Below are 18,106 nucleotides of genomic sequence, written 5' to 3'. Positions count from 1 at the left end.
AACTCATTGTGCCAATGAAAATCTGATACAGATAAAATCAAAGAAAAAAAATCAATGTCCGCCATTTTAGACATGCAAACAGTCTTCAATTTAATTTTCCGATAGATTTTAGTGCCCTAATTTTGAGTTCCTTAAGGCATTGAAACACACTCGATGAGTACGAGTACTGGCATAATTTGAACTCAAATTTATAAAGGTTTTGTATAGTAGCAATTTCAATTATGCCGATGTTTAAATTTTCAGAAAAAGAAGAGAAAAGCAAGCTAAAAAATATTTCTGGAATCAGAAATTTGTTTCTGAAAATAGAAAAAGAAAAACTAAAAGAAGAAAAAGTCAAGCTTGACATTTCACCTCAATTTATTGAAAATATCTACCTCCCACGTACAACTTCAATCAGGCCTGCCCAATTGATCAAACAATCATATGTTTTCAATTTCATACTGAACCAAATTGAAGTAATGTTTATATTATTTGTCAGTTAAAAATAATTTTAAAAAAAATTGTTGCAATTATGTTGAAACATTTTTGTTATATAGTGAATTTTTTCAACAATGAAAAACTGAAACTATTGATGTGCGTTGTCCCGGGTTGAAGTTTCTTTGATTTCGTACAAGGATCATGTATGTATGACTTCATACTATCCATTCTTTATTTCTTAGCGCGATCCTAGTATGAAACCATAGAAATCATATATGATCTTTGTATGATTACCAAGAATCATACAGCTTGTTGTCCTTCAATTTGCGTTTTCTTTTTTATCGATAAGGTATCACTTGTTTGATTTTCCAAGATCACGTTCAGATCTGCCAAAAGACCCTGAAACGCCGTAGCCATATCTATCGCAAAATTTGGTGCTAACTGAAAGCTTATGTTTAATTTTATGACTAAGGTTTTCATGTTCTCTGAAGCCAGTTTTTCCTATCAACGCTCATTTCTTAGAAACATTCAAACATTTTTTGCATCGAACTTTTAAATCATTGCTTAAATACGTATAAAATCCAGGGTTATTGTTTTAGCGCACCCAAATAGTCAAATTTGGTTAGCACCTACGACATATTAAGTTTAAATGCCCACTGTCTACATTATACGGGAGTTTTTGACATCAGTCAATGTTTTATGTACCATATATGACCTTGTATGATTTCCAAGAAATGTTTTCGATTTCTACCGAAAATGAAAATTACAGTTGTTAGGCTTTCAAATTTTTTGTATGATTTTTTAATGATTTTAAAGAATTCATATACGATCTTTGTATGACTATGTAGAAATCATACAAATGATATATGACCTAGTATGATTACTAAGAATAATATATGACTTAGTATGATTAAAAAGAATCATATATGACCTAGTATGATAACTAGAAATCATATATGACCTAGCATTAAATCAAAGAAAGTTGTATGATGAGTGACCCGGGATGTGTGTTGGGTGTTGTAATCGTAAACTTATAATGGAAAATTGCTTATCCCCACTATTGATTAATTTTTTTAAATAGAGAATTATATTCTTTCTTCCTGTTTAGGTTTACATAGAGAGTGTGAGAGACGTGCAGGGTGACTGTGTGGTGGATCTGTACCTGCGTGAGAGGTGGTATGATCCCCGTCTGAGGGACTGGCACTCAGATGACACCGAATTTGCCAAACTATATCCAAAATTGGTCAACGACCAGACCAAGATCCTGTGGAAACCTGATTCTTACTTCTTCAAGGTCAGTTCCGTTCCATCCCTCCCTTCTCCCGCGACCTTAGTATGCATGTGTATATCTTTAACGCCCATAACGTTCGTGTGTTATATTTTACACACAGTTACGTGCTATAGGGCGGCCAAATAAATTGCAACGGGAGTCAAAAGCAACTATGGGGCCGAAATAGAATAGATCCTTGATATCCTCCCCAAATGTAATCCTAACATTTCGAAATTATCGATTCCATCTCGTCCTCATAAACATGGCTCCTCATATGCTTTCCACTTTTGAAGTAACCGCATGTCTTAAATCTAATACTGGCTTTAGGTAACAATTGAAAAAAAAAGTTCAAATAGATTTTAAAAGCTCAATTCCTGATGCATGGTTACTAAATTTTCAATTTGATTGCAGCCCAACCCAATCGTTATATAATATGGCGGCGAAAAAAGAGGAAAGATCCACATGAAATAAATAATCTATTGGTGTAGAATAGTGACAATTTTGCTTTGTTAAAAATATTATTCGATAGCGCCATTCGAAGCAAACCTAAACTAGGGTAGAAATCTTATCGGGAAATATATTTTTTAAGATCAATCATATTTTTTTATATTATATGGATAATGCATGATAGGGGAAACAATTCGCACCTTACACTGATGACCCCCCCCCCCCCCCCTTCGTCGGCCCATGAAGAACACAGCCTGGTTTAGCTGATGCTCTTAAATTTGCTGCACAATGATTTAATTCTGTCCATTCCAATGAATGACTCCTCTATGTTTACACGATGCAAATGTAAGCAAAACAGGCATCTACGTATTGTCGAAAAAGTCTTGTCTTAAATTAAATGATCCCTTGCGAGGTAATAAATGGGAATTATGGAATTGGCCCTGATAAATTTTAGACTGTCACAGTTTGGATATCTTACTGGGGCTAAAACCTAAACCCATACCTCCCCTTTCAATGTAAATTTACTCTAAAGGTGCTTGTGTTTTATAGGAGGAATGATATTATAGAATACAATTACAAAAAATTTCTATGAAAATATGTAATTAATGCCTTGTTTGAAAGATGTCCGTTATTTGAAATGCTTATTGTTCACTCCCCTTTCCTCCTGACTTCTAGCTCGCCAAACCGGTATGTATAAAACATAGATGTCCCCAGCCGCTTCTGGTTATAGCATTTCTCAGCCGCGACACAGCTGGAAGCATCAACTAGTATATAATTGATATTTATCATTTTATGTATCAAGATGCGCTTACAGAACTAGTAGCTTCACTATCTTATTCGTAGGTAGGTAGGTAGGTACGTACTCCTTTAATTGATATAACGGACTACGCGTGGCGTACCTTCTCACACATAGATCGGCTCACTCCCTTTTTTAGAAGTTCCAAATTGCCCCTAAAATGTATGCATGGACATACGATTGGTATTATTCGTTATTAGTTGCTCTTGAACGAAGTTCATAGCAATTATTGTAAACGTGTTGGTCTTTTTATGCAAATTTTTTGCTTGACCGTTTTTGCGCTTTCTTTGACTTCTCAAGTCACTTTTTCACGCTTTCGTTCTTCATTTCTGAGTGATCTCTATTGTTCTGACTCCGAGGTAAAGCTTGTTGCTGAAATAACAACGATTGCAGCACAGCAACAAGCAGGGATTGATAGCGCAGTGGGCGGTGCTTCTGGAGAGGGATCGGAAGGTTCATGGCTCCAATCCCGGCGTGGTCAAATGTTTTTGCACCCGTAAAGAAAAATTGATCTAGGCTACAACCCCTGAATTAAATTGCTTTGCATGTCGTTCAAGAGCAATTATTCCGACATTAGTCGGTTTATGTTTTAAACTTTTAGAGCAAAAACCTTCAACTCGAGAATAATAGTTGATTTAGTAATGTCTAACTAAAGGTCCAATAGTCTTGCAATGAACTTTTTTTCTATCACAGCCTTTTTCTAGATATTTTTCTCGATAAGTTTGAGGATATTCTTTACCAATTTTTAGCAATCATTTGTAGGTTTTTGTCACTGCCAAAATGACTGCTGTCGCAACTTATTGTTTCCTTGCGTTATCTTGAACTTTTTTCTGTTAAATTCCACTAGGATTCACAAATTGTTGCTTGCAGACGAGCAATTAGTACAGAAAGGTTGCAATTTTTATAGCAACATTTATAGGTTCCTTAACTGGAATGAAGCTTTTAGTTAACCTCAAACAAAAAGTTTTAAAACTTGCAAACTGATATAGTATTTTTGTACAGATGTTTTGAGCTTGTCTGAAAACAACACTTTTTCAAAACAAGCTTGTTTTTGTAAGTTTTCTTTCGATCAATTACCATTGAACAAAACGTTTTCCCAATCCACGGTCACTAAACATTACTTGCTACTTATTATATTGACTGGTACATCAACCCGTTATATCATTTATTTGCTATCGAGAGAGCAGAACTAGAGTGAGAATTAGTTCCACTTTAGTTCTGCTCTCTCAATAGCAAATAAATGATATAACGGGTTGATGTATCGCTCAATGTATTAAGTAGCAAGTAATGTTTAGTGACCATGGATCGGGAATACATTTTGCTGAATGGTAATGACATTTATGATCAACATCGTTTCCGTAATTACTCACCCAGGGCCGAGAGTTTAGACAATTTTGCTGTTGTCTTGTAAATCTATTGTTTGGTCAATTTTCATGGAATTAATTTTTTCCAAAAGAAGTACAACTGTTGTCCTCAGGAAGCCTTTAATATCTTAAATCATTCAAATTTAGACATTTTCAGCGTGTTTGTGTAAAAGTCCAAAAGTAGTGGTCTACATTTTGCAGCCTTTTTCTCTTCTGATTCGTTTTGTCATAATATTGACGACGAAACTTAATTAGGTTCTTTTTAAACTTGTTCTAGTTGTATTGATAATTCCCCCCAACAATTAAAAACTAATGGGAGATTATTTCAATGGTAAGAAAATGCGGAAAATTTTGTCATTGTACTTTGATCAGGTTCCAGAAAAGTCTGATCGAATCCAAACTCTTGATTATCATTATCAAACACAGAGATTTATTAGATTTAATTTTCCACATGCTTCTTCTACTGCATAATGAGCTTTCTGATAAGGTAAGGTCTTCGTGAATTCGTGAGAAAAACATGAGAACAGAAATTGAAATATCTATAAAAAATTTTTTGGAACATGATTTTCACTATTTCACTAATTTCACTATCTATATATGTTGTCCATTAGGTTCAAGCAATTCTAACTGAATTCGGCTAGAATACTTCTAGTTATTTTTGAGACACTGCTTGGGAATGCCTGTTTTTGAGACACTGCTTTGGAATGAAATAATAATTGTTCAATTATTTAAATTTGATTTTTGTTTCCTAACCCGAAAGCTGTTTAATGTCTCGTTTTAATTTTTATATCTCTCTTAAGTTTTGATAGCTCAAATAGCAAAATGTTCAATTAATTTTTATGTCTGATAATATTGACTGGCGATGAATTTTTGAAGCTAAAGCACCTATGAGTTGTAGCTAAGCAAATATCGTATGCTTTTGGTGAAATTATAGCTTCTTCAGAAATCAGCATCTTTTAATTTTTTTATATTTAAATATTTTTTTCTTGTTGTTTAGGAAGGCTTCTAAACCGTGAACTAAGATGTTTTGTAAGCCCAATATTATGGAGAATGACATACTGTATTAGTGTGAGGCAGGAACGTGAATTTTACTACTTTAGTCTGTTGACCTTGGCAAAATTCATCACAAGAGAAATGGGAAATTGAAAAATTGCCTGTAATTATAGACCTTTTCTGTTTTTTTTTTAATAGAAGAGCAAATTCGATGTAAGTTTGTCTTCTTAAGTCTTTGCCAATTCCCTCGGTGTATCGAATCGAGAAGCCATATTAGGCACTATTTCATTTAAAAAATAACCATTGTTTCATCTCTTTTGGTGATAACATTCTTGAATTGATGTTTTCTTTCAAATATTTTGACGAATCGCCTTTTTTTAAAAAAGAATGTAATTAAGAACATCATTAATTTGTAAATCTTAACCTTCAAGTAAAAACGCTCATTATTTATTTCTAAAAAATCTTTAATCATTTAAGCACTTTTGTAGCAGTGATCGCTGACGTTTATTTTTTGAATGGAACGTCCCACTTTAAAAAAAAACTTTTTTGACACTTTGACTTTTTTTCTGTTTGGTCGTACAATGATGTATGGGTATCCGTTGAATTTCAACGGTAAACACTGCTACACAAAAAACGGTAACAAAAGTGCACACGTGATCCTCCAATACATAAAAAAACCTTGTGATATAAATTCATCCGTTTTTATCTTGGAAACTCTAAAATTTTTTACCGGTGACAATCCTAGTGATCGAAGAATTTATATTCTTGCAAGAATATTGCAAGCAGTCTTGCAAGGGAATGCATATTTCGTGCAAGCATCTTGCAAGATTCTTGCAAGATTTGAATCCTCTGATCACTAGGGAACACACGGGTTGAGGTGACAGAAATATGACTCGAAGTTTATTGTCTTGGAGAGTGTTCATGGTTTATTACACCGTCTGATCAGAGTCGCGAAGATTCTGATCGTTTATACTTTGGAGTCATGGTCTCTAAAATAGTCCCGCAGAACCGAAACATGGGCGCCCTTTTCGAATTAATTCGGAGTAGTCCGCAAAAATTCGAATGGTGGCCAATTAGTTGTCTGGATAGTATGATCGTTAGTCAATTTTTGGCTGTGTTCATAATTATACCAGCTCACCCTGGTAAACTACACTTGTTTGTTTGTCTCACTTCTTTCTACGATTCTATCCGTTATTTACAATACTCTCCATCATTTATCAAATATTTACCGGTAACTTCTGGATTGTTTGTGATAACTCAACACGGACTGCTAGTGAGCTGTACTTATTAAGTTTTATTTTATTTTAAATTTTATTAAGAACTGTTTCATATTCATTCATTAAAATAGTTTAGCAGTGATAAATTTGAGCTGAACATGACCTAAGGAACTCAATCAGAAAAGGCTAGAAAAATTTCTCATTTGTGTGATATCAAAGACAACCTAATTCTATTTCGCATTCAGTGCTGATATTTAGACTTGCGATTAGACTTGCCCAGTGCTGATATTGAGTTGGCGCTAAGCCTGGGTGGCGTCGGAGAAAATGAAACAGTTCCTTTTAGAGATATGTGTAACTGTCTATTGTTAATTTTGTATCTCTTTCTTTGAAACCGTAAATCTAAATGCATTGGTTTAGCGTTGGCATATCTGTTATGTGATGCAATCATAATATTTTGATTGAGATAGGGTGTCGTTAGAAACTACCGAATTGAGACGTCTTGGACTTCGAATAGAGCAAATGGCCTAAAATTGTCTGGTACAGATGTAACTACCATTAGCGCAAATGGCTTAAGACTGTCAAGTGGTGTCAAGTTTTGTCTTAAAATTTTTGATAACTTAAACGAACTCTAAATTCCCCCTTTTGTTTTTTGCATAAACAGTGGCTTGAATAGAGATGTAACTACGATTAGTGCGAATGACTTAAAACTGTCAAGTTTTGCATCAAAAAATTTGATTACCTAAAAAACTCTAAATTCCCATTTAGTTTTAAATAAATAGTTAAGCACTTGCGTCGTCTCAAGTTGAATAAGAATTCGATCCTGCTATATCATTAAATTTAAAAGATGGCTCTTTTGTTGTACCATGGTATAATTGGCCTGGATCCTTCAAGAATTGCTCAGCTTATTAAATTGAATTAGGTGCATTCGAGTGTCCAATGTTAGCAGTAGTTCGAAACTGAGTCCTAACAACGTCATTAACTGGCAAATAATTATACCTCTGGTGATTATATATAACCGCACCTGAAAAACATATTCATCATTATATATTCACCAAATTGACGCAGTAATTAGTGAAAAACTAATTAATAATGGTTACCTAAAAGTCCCTCTAATTACTAATTGGGGATTAAAGCGACCATTTGCAGATTAGTATTAAAGTGAATCATGGCTCTTTTGAACTTCGATAAATAAATTGGGCGTTGAGTAATTGATTAAAAAACTAGCAAAATCACGTTTTCGGCTAATTGAGACATTTTTCGCGGTAAATAGTGACAAAAGAATGGTTTGCAAAAAATAGCGGTTTGCCAAGTAATGATGAAACAGAAAGACGGTCAACTCCTCCAAAAATGATGCTTCAACAGCACTGGGCTCTTGTGTCAAACATCCTAGAAAACCATTACACCCTCGAAAATTCATTTATCACAGTAATCGTTTTTTTAGCAAAAATTGTTTGTGTCAATTGAATGAATGACACCAACAAACCTGTCCGAACTATTTCTTTTCCTCCGGTAGATTGTCAGCCTCTTAATTAATATTCTCGGACTTGAGTCTCAAAGCATTTCAGCGCTGAACCAGCTCATTTAATGAGTAAAAACGTAATTCAGTTCGGAAACATTGCATCTCCAGAATAATTTTCGTAAAGCTTTTTATTTTTCTCAAGCTGATCATATTATTCTTCATGCAGTAAATTTTACTCAAAAATCAAGATTGGCCAGTACAAATTGCGACATGAACAGAGTACTGGCGATCCTAAAAAACGGCATTTCTCTAGACTGATTCAGAGCTGATTTGCTCTACCATCCACCTCCGGGTTGTAAAACCTTTGTAACGGCATGTACTAAATGCAATGGATAGCCTTACACCTTATTAGCCCGGGTTGGACTCCCATTGAATTTCATCATGGTTATTTCAAGGAAATTTAATCAGTTGAACATCGATGGTTGATTAACACACTTTTTTCTGATCAAAGAAAATCCATAGATAACATTAGAAGCAGATTTTAGCACAGTTTAACGTTAGTGTTTATATGCTAGGGTATTATTTTTTCAGCCGCGATTACAGATAAGTATATAAATTTGCAATAAACCAATGGGAGCCCCACCCGGGAGGCTATATAAACCATTCTTTAGTGGAAAACCAATAATTTTTTGGTTCACTCCTGCCAATCAAACAAAACTTTTTCAAACGCGAAAAAAAATTGTTTGTTGAGAAGTATATCAACCCATCATAGAAACAATTAAACGTCAAAAATTGTCATATTATTTTCAGACTGAGTATATAGTTTATTTGATCCAATGTTTATTTGTTAGGCCTTAATTACATGCCTTATTTGTTTTAATCTGCTTCGGAATGTGTTACCGACCGGGCTTTCACGTACGACTACACAGAAAATTGTGTAGAGCAAAATTCATTTGTTGACAAATAGTTGCAAATGTTAACAAACGCGTCACAACTTTAGAATGAAAAATTGTTATTTTTTTCAGTTTCTTGCTATAACTGCACTGTTCTATTGTTTTTGAATATCGAAGTCAAATAGCAGTTATAACCGAGACCAAAAGCAATTGGTTTGAGTATTGATCCAATTTAAAATCGAGTTTCGTTTTTTTTAAAAATCAAAAGTGTTTAATAACGTTTTATATCCAAATTTTTGTGAAACACTAATAAGCAGTAGCCATTGAACACGGAACAGGCATCTGAAAATGGTAGCAACTGTTTTGATGCAGATTTGCCGCTGTGTCAGTATGTTGTTTCGTCAATACATTTTTGTGTAAAGGTCAAATCTAACTGTCTGAACGCACAAGAGCGCGTTTTCTTTCTTGTTTGCCTTCAAAAACTAATCTTTCCATTGATCATTTGCTTTTTCGGATACGAAGCCAAGTTATCCAAAGTCATAAAAAGCTTTTCAGTCACGTTTTCACTAAATATCCGTGGGTTATAAAATTACTGGTCGAATTCAGTTTGAGTTTTGAGGAACATTTGGCTTAAAAACGTAAAATCTGGAAAAAGTCATGGCGTCCCAACTTCACTGCGAAGAAACTAAGAAAATCATTGTGATTTGAAAAAGAATTGGAGGAACACGGTGGATTTTGCAATTATCTCCTTTCTTAATAGGAAGTTTGTTCGCCTCTTTACCCATTTATACGAGGGAAACATTATTATCAAAACTCATCTATGAGTGATTTCAATCACGTTTTCACTTAATGTCTTTGGATTAAAAAGTTACTGTATGAATTCAGTTTGAGTTTTGAGCAACAGTTTGTTTTGAAATTTAAGATCTTAAAAAAGTCATAGCTTCCCAATTTCACTGCAGAAAAAATATGAAAATTGTGGCTCGTTTATCATTAGGATTTGATTTATACTGAATATTGCTGTTATTAAATAATTTTTTTATTATTCGAAAATAAGTTTACCAGCTAGTTTTAGATGCTAGTTTTTGTCTGATATTTCGTATCGATGTTTGCTAGCCCCTGTAGTTGCTTATAGATGTTTAAAATATTAAAATTGATCTCTGTTTTTTTCCCATTGACTGATCAATATTCGACAAAATGTTCAAAGTTAGCGCCTATTTGAAGCTTTGTTCATTTAATTCCGATAAAAAAATTTTGTTTCACAAATACCGTTCCAGCTAAAAAGAAATTTTTAGTCATTTTGTTCTACTGGAAGGCAACAGTTAGCCCATTATTGTGCGTCTCCTAAATGTTGTTTTAATAAGATGCTAAAATAGCAACAAGACATTTTGGTTCTGACAAAAAAAAACGAAGTGGAGAATATACTCCTTTATAGTTTTTTATTGGTTAATTCATTCACTCATATTCTTACTTCAGTCAAGTGCTCACTTTCACTAAACAAAGTGCTAAAATTAGATAGAATAGATCACTGACAATGGAAAACCTGAAAACTCAAAAACGTTTGTCAAAGATCATTCTTGGTCATTTAGTATAGGCGTGAAAGTGTATTCTTCTTGAAAGATTAGATTAAAAAGTAGAAACTGCAAAACGGTTAATGACAGCTGTCGAAAGTCCATACCGTTTAATTTGAAAGAGTGCCTGGTTTTGCTGGTGGGAATATAGTTGTTAATGAAATGTTGGGTATTACTGACAATTTCCATTTCAGCTGTTCTATTATTTTGCCATGTTGCCATTTAATGGGTAGATAGTGTTATCAGACAGTTTGCTTAATAGGCAGCTGTAGGTTTGTTTTATGCACTTTATCTTCTCTTTTGATGGATAATTGTACCCGTTTTACTGTTTTTCAAAACAAATGAGGATCATCAATAAATTAACTATAAAAAAACTCAAAAACCGAATCGATATTCGACGGAGAGAATATTCGTAGAGAATATGGCGATTTTACATGCTAAAAACACTAAATTTATGTTTTATTTTTATTTAAAACAGATTATTTAGAAATCAAGTTTTTGTTGTTGTCCAAACTAAATTTGAAAGCAAACTGTCATGTTAACATAATTATTCCGATTTTGTTTCAGAAACATTAAAAAAGCCAACTGTGTTTTCTCGCCAAAAGTGAACCTATTCTTTTTTTACGTACCATTAGACAACGACCCTTCTGCTGGTGTCAACTTGATGCTTATACTGCAAACTTTTTTAGGATGATGTATTATATCAAGTATGAATTATAATGCGTACTCGATGTCCCGAAATGATCTTGTATGGAAGGATTTTTATTTTGCCCTTGTCTTGCAACCAAAAAACGCTTGTATTTTAAAATTTTGAAAAGTTTTTTGAAATTTAAAAAGTTTGCCCTTGTCTTGCAACCAAAAAACGCTTGCCCTTGTCTTGCAACCAAAAAACGCTTGTATTTTAAAATTTTGAAAAGTTTTTTGAAATTTAAAAAGTTTTTAAGAGTTATCACATACTGTCGCGTACAATCACTAAAAAGCATTTTTGTCATATTTGTTACTGCTGATGTAAAAAAAACTAACGTGAATTACACTCTCATGCAGCCTGGTCTGTTAAAAGAAAGATTTTAAAGGACTGTAATTGGTAATCTTTGTCAACAGATTCATTTCCAACACTTTGTAGTGTCAATTGTCCTATACGAGAACACTACGACTGATCCCAGATAATCGTATACACATATTTACTTGAAAAAGGATATAATTTATTTAAATTCCCTCACGCTTGTCAAATGTGAAAATTAGGCAATACGCATGGTCCAAGCTCACGCATTGTCGCATGGTCCAAGCTGAAATATAAAGCATATAAAGTTTCTAGCCTGACATGGTTTTTATCATAATCAACAGAGAACAGCATTCGTTTTGCGTTATGTATCTAATTAGGATCTGTAACAAGTTTTAGAGCTGAGAATCTACTCGGAACACTGAAAAAAATCTTGTGTAGACAATTGAGTGTGACCAACATTTCACACAAAATTATAACAATTTTGACACAAAAAATCTAATGAGCTTTTGAAATAAATGGGGAATTTTAATATATAAAATTTTAAGCCAAAAAACAACATTATGAAAGCACAAGGAGAATTATAGATTAAATCGGACGCATTCCGATTTAAATTGATATAATCAGCTATGGGTAAAAAGTTGAAGCTCTGAGGTATCTTTTTGAACTGTTTTCTGCTTTAACAGAATTAAGTTTGTCAATACACAGCATAAACATTTGACATAACACAACCAATTGAACATTACCTGGAGGCAATTTTGATGTAAATTGGATTTATCGTAAAATAAAACAAAATAAATCTTTTATATTGCAAAACATGATAGCTATAGGGGTTCAGTGTACTAGGAGCATCGCTTTTAGCCATAATGGTTGCGTTATGGATCATAACAAACATAATACAAGAGCATTTGGCAAAAAGCTAAGAATCGATTTTCTGCCAGCACTTCCAAACAAAACTATCATTTGGGAGTGGCACCACGATATAAACCAGGATTAGATAAACCCACTTTTTGTAATCGGCTAATTGGCTCAGTTTGTATGCCAACCCTTTATTGGGTTCTATCCTATTTAGCTCGAGAGATAATTGGGATTAAAGCTCGCATTTTTTAAGTCTTATATCTACAAATTACATGGAATTTTTACGCCCGATTATAGCGCTGGTCAATTTAACAACATTGTTAATAGGATGGAAGAAAGACGCACATGTTAATACATAAATCGTAAAGAGGAGCATTCTTAATATTTTTAGACAAACAATATTTCAGGTTTCCAAACTAAATCAGACATCTTGTTAATTAAGGTTATCTTGGATTCAAGAATCGAGATAATACTCAGCAGATGATTTAATCTATTATATTTTTATAGTAATAATAGGTTCACAAAATGGAAAATTTCTAATACTGAGTAATAATAATAAAACTGAGCAGTGGATTGAAGTTTTCTTTTCTTTCTAGTAGGCAAAAATAGAGTTTAGGTTTCACAGTTTGATTTTCTGATTTTAACAATATTGTTTGCAAGAGCAGCAATATATGACGCAAGGGAGCCTTCCGACTGATTATCAGAAGTAATTTGATCTAGAAAACTCTTTTCAAAATAACATTTAAATGTCTTTTGTTCGAAAAATATTATTTGTACTATAAATTTTTAATGCTTGCTTGGTAGTCAAATTAAAAAAAAAACGACTCAAGCTCTAAATAAGGTCTTTTTTCATGGAAGAATGCATGCTGTTTAAAGAAATTTAGAGTTTTTAATGGCTGAGCAATTGAAGTATATTGCGCAGTGGTGAGTGTGCTACTGTGAACAATAAAGACACATTCCCATGAGAATGGAATTAATTAATTGCCAATTTTCTATTTATTTTTGTCAAAAAATATTGCAGGAAAATCCAGTGTTTTTCTTTGTTATCTCTTTGATAATTATAAAATTGACTTGCTTCCTTACTCAATTATACGACGCAAACCTAATTAGCTAAATTCATCTGTTTGTCATTTGGATGGGTTGTGCTCTATGCGGTCAAAAGCTGCTTGGAGTTGTCGAGTTGAATATCTAGATCGGTCTTATCCAATCGCAAATTCAGGTTTTCTAGGTGTTTTCAAAAGAAATTTCCCAATTATCACTGCTTTGTCTTCGCCATAATTTGGGTATTATTTAATGGATTTCCCATAATTTTTCACTGCTGTGAGTTTTTTATTACTCCAAAAATGAATAGATCAAATTTATTGTCAGGCTAAGACATTTAAAATTCAAACCTGTCAGTTAGATCTAATAGTGGTCTCTCGGTTGGAGATGTTATTCAGTTATTCATAAAACGCCTAACAACTTGAAAAAAATCTTTTTCAGTTTTTTTGTGTTACAACAAAGATTGAAAAAGTATTTGTGATGTCTTTTTTGTTTTTTTTTTAATCCAACCGTAAACATTTTATTATTACAATATTAGAAGATTAATTATCACGTACTAAATGCGTTCATTCATCCTCTACTCGCATTGATCAGAAATCCGTTCATTCTTGCACTTGATATGGAAAACATGAAAAAGATAAACCGAAAACGAGGATGCTTGTTAATGTGCGTTCGCACATGATGTTCCGACCTCAGCTCCTCTACATTTTTGATTTAGTGGTCAACCTAATGATGAGATAATCAAAAAAGAAGTTTGAGTTTAAGAAATCGTTACCAAACCGAACTACTAATTGAATTGCATAATACCATGCCTCATTAAAGCGCTCACAAGATCTGCCGATAGAAAGACTACTAGAAAAAAAAACAAACACCAAAATATGCAAAAACAAAGATTTTTCAGCGAATTCTCTAAAAGAAGAGAAAAAGAAACAAAAAATTTATGAGCACTCACAAAATTTTATGAGAACCCTTATTTTTCAACAAACAAAACATGAGTTCCGACATGACATTAAGGAAAAAATAGTTTTTGAATTACAAGAAATTGGATGGAACCTCTCAATGATAAGAATAAATTACAAGCTGACGAAAAGAACAAAAACTGAAAAGTAGAAAAATCTTTGAGAACAAACAATATCGGGACCTTTAATACTATTTGCTGTAGACTGAGTGCATTGAGCAAAATCATTGATTCAGTCCTCAATTAAAAGCCTATGAGATCAGTCAGCGACTACATGAAGAATTTAAATGGCAAAAATAGCAAATTCAAAAAAAATGTGAGCGATAAAAGTGTCGAAGCCGATAAAAAAAGAAATTTTTTGTAAAAATTTTTTATTCTCATATATATTTTTAGCAGCAATGGGGTTCTTCTTTTTTAACAATATGACTTCAAGAAATCAACAAGTATGAACAAATTTAATAAAACCACGAAATTTTTGAGAAAACCCGTTATATCAACAACGTTAATTTCAACAGCTTTCAACAGAAAACAAACATACGCTAAATCATTTTTCAATGAGACGGCAAAGATGTTTGTCAATCATAGAATTTGTCAAAAAGAACATACCAATAAGTCTTATGATTATGAAAACAATAACAAATACATGCAAAAACCAAAAATTCAGAAAACTGCGAGAAGAAAGTGTCGAAGCCATTTAAATCATAAGCGTTTCTCTGAAAACTTTATCTTTGATCCATTGGACGTCTGTTTTAAGCCAATGAGAACTATCAATATTTTAATAATGAGATAAGATTTCAAAAGGAACCAAAACTGCAAAAAAAATCCAAAAATGTTTTTTTTTGATATTAGGAAAACTCGTGGCATCGAAGAAATAAAACCATTAGTTAGCAGATGAAACCACTTACCAGATTATTTTATTTGCAGTTAAAATGAACTGGTCCTGTCATTACTGAGACTGACTTACAGTTCATGAAAATAGGTTTGCTAATGGTTAGTGTCCAAAAAATGTTTTTTTAAAAGTCATAAAAGCCATTAAATTCATTGGTTCTCAACGGGAGTCAATGAATACGGAACGTTACGCCTTGATAAAAAATAGAAGGACGTTTGTCAATCCTATGTCACCAATAAGACATCACAATAAGTCGTATGATTATGAAAACAACAACAAAAGCAGGCGAAAACCAAAAATTCAGTTGAAAAGTGCAAGAAAGTGTCGCAGCCAATTAAACCGTAATTTTTGATCTTAACACTTTATCTACGACTCCTTGAAGGTTTTCTCTAAGCCACTGAGAACTATCAATAATCTGATAAAATTTCAAAGTCAACCAAAATTACAAAAAAAAACAAAAATTAAAAAAAAATTATGAAAACTTGTGGCATCTAAGTCATAAAACCAATGGTTAGAAGATAAAACCGATAGCCAGATAAATTTCGATTGCAGTAAAAAAAGTTGGAGGTACTGTCATCACGGAGACTGACTTACAAATCACGAAAACAAATTTAATATTGGTTAATATCCGAAAAAGTCTAATAATTTAATTTTAAAGTCTCAACAGCCATTAATATCAAGAGCTTTCAACGAATGTAAAATGTACGCTGCCTTAAGCCTGGATGGATAAAAATTTGAGGTTTATCATGAATATTTCATCAATAGGAGATCACAATAAGTCCTATGATTATAAAAACAACCGTCAAACATAGGCAAAAACCAAAAAAAACTGCAGCAGAAACTTGAGAAGAGTGTCAAGGCCATTTAAACTATAATTTTTTCTCTGAAAATTTTATTGATGATCCTTCGGACGTTTTTTTAAGCCAATGGGAACTGCCAATACGAAGGAAATGTGATAAGATTTCAAAAGTAAACAAAATTACAAAAGAGTCCAACTTTTTTTTTGAAATTACTAAAACTCGTGTTATCAAAGTAATAAAACCATTAGTTAGCAGATAAAACCATTTACCAGATTATTTTAATTGCACTAAAAAGAAAGGGGTTCTGTCATTACTGAGACTGACTTAATATTCCTGACTATTAGTTTAATACCGGTTAATTGGAAAAAATTTGAAAAATTAATTAAGTCTTCACAGTCCTGAGCTATCCACTCAAAGCGCTATATAGGTTTAGCTAATGCACATCAGAAAGCCGATTGAATTCTTAGTTCGCAAGTTTGTTCAGTGGGACTCCCAAAATTTAGTAAAATATAAAAAAAAAATCAAAATTTCATTAAAACTTTCGAAAACTCAGAGTCGAAGACAAAAAAAACATATCACGCCTTGGAAACGAATTTCTTGTTCACTGGGTATCATTTAACTGTAATTGAAGTTTGTCATTAATGGAACCTCGATATGAAAATGACAAGTCTCTAAGTGACTAAAAAACCATTATAAATAGGAAAAGGTTTCTAAAAAAACAGCTGAAATTGAATTCGAGTTTTTTTATAGTAAACTTCCTCACGAGACCAGAACTAGCCTTTTTATCGGTCCTCTGGTAACACAAAATTTTTTCCTTTTGAAGCATGAAATGTAATTTTGAAATAATAATTTTATAGAAAAGCCTTAAATTGAACAAAAGTTACGCTAAAATGAACAAAATCATGCTGAAAGTGAACAAAATATCACATGTTCACACAAAATTTTAAACATCGATAACTCCTCGAAAAATACGAAATTCAAAAAAAATCTTTTCAATTCGAATTTTAAGCTGGACGAGCTTTTTAAGGATACCACTCACATTTCTCTAAAATGAATATATCGATCGGCCAAAATTGTCTGAACGAAAAAAACCCATTTGAGTATATAGTTCCTCCCCCCACAAGTGGGGTCGGAAAAATAATTTGCAATCGTAAGTCAAGCGAATGTGAGTGCAAGTATTTCTGAGATTTTTAAAAACATTTTGAGTTAGTTATGTATCAAATTCACGCTCACTTTGCAGAAATAGTCTACAGGCTAAGTGCGGAAACCGTCTCGATGTATGTAATGCCGCACAACTTGTTCAGCATTCGAGTGGCATTACCATTGTTAGTGGAAAGTTTAAATACTTAAATTCTATTAAATCGTAAAATTATTGCACAATGTTTTTAATTAGAGACCCTGTTTTTTCCCCTTGTGCACTTGGGCTAATTGATTTTTTAAATTCAGTAAGATTATGCGCCAACTATCTGTTCCTCTGAGACACTTGAGAATGGATCATTGACATAATAGTGATCTCTCTGTAGTTTTGTTGACGCATTTTGTAAATGAATGTCATCATTGCGTGATTTTGCTGACTACAGAAAAAAATTATTGTTATATATTATTATTAAATCTTTTTGAATCCATAAATTGGGTTCCTTAAATCGTCTTGTAAGTCTCCATTCCGTTCGATAGCTTGACTTTTATTTTCACTATAACTGCAGCCATTTTGGCTAATAAAAAGTAAGAATTGTGTTTGATTGATAGCTCAAACTTGTTCAGCAAAATTGTTCGAGCGAGATAAGTGTATGCCTCAAAATTTTGAAAGCGTCGTACGAGTTTAAGAGGAAATCGTTATAGTGGAGGCAAATTTTCCCAGACTAACATGAAACCAAAGTGAACCTTCATCTAGAAAGTTAAGTCCCCGACTCGACAACTGTTTATCGGAGGCGTAGTTTGTGGGCGGTCAATCAGAATGCGCCATTGTGTCTAACGATTGTCCACTTTAATGCTAACATAAAGGAAGAAATTCATCACTTACTAAAATTGTTTTTAAATTGTTTGGAGCTGTTTCCTTTTTCCCTCCTTTGGAATATGGCTATCTTGAATTGGTATTGTTACACCCATTTAATGGTGCAATTAGCGTGATGTCAGGTC

At 33.0% G+C, this 18,106-nt stretch overlaps 1 protein-coding gene across 1 annotated transcript in view; it reads left to right on the top strand.

The window, feature by feature from the left end:
• Positions 1 to 1,525: 1,525 nt before the first annotated feature.
• The window catches only part of LOC142355361 (glycine receptor subunit beta-like), a gene marked incomplete at its 5' end in the record, with an annotated part of 16,971 nt that continues 390 nt past the window's right edge, over positions 1,526 to 18,106 (top strand). The window contains 2 exons of the mRNA XM_075407562.1: positions 1,526 to 1,711; positions 2,810 to 2,821. Of these exons, the coding sequence (XP_075263677.1) occupies positions 1,526 to 1,711; positions 2,810 to 2,821 (198 nt within the window). The remainder of the gene's footprint in view (positions 1,712 to 2,809; positions 2,822 to 18,106) is intronic.

This window comes from Convolutriloba macropyga, unplaced genomic scaffold, assembly GCF_964194025.1.
Source record: "Convolutriloba macropyga unplaced genomic scaffold, txConMacr16.3 SCAFFOLD_4629, whole genome shotgun sequence".
NCBI lineage: Eukaryota > Metazoa > Xenacoelomorpha > Acoela > Convolutidae > Convolutriloba > Convolutriloba macropyga.
This window is presented reverse-complemented; position numbering and strand designations above follow the sequence as displayed.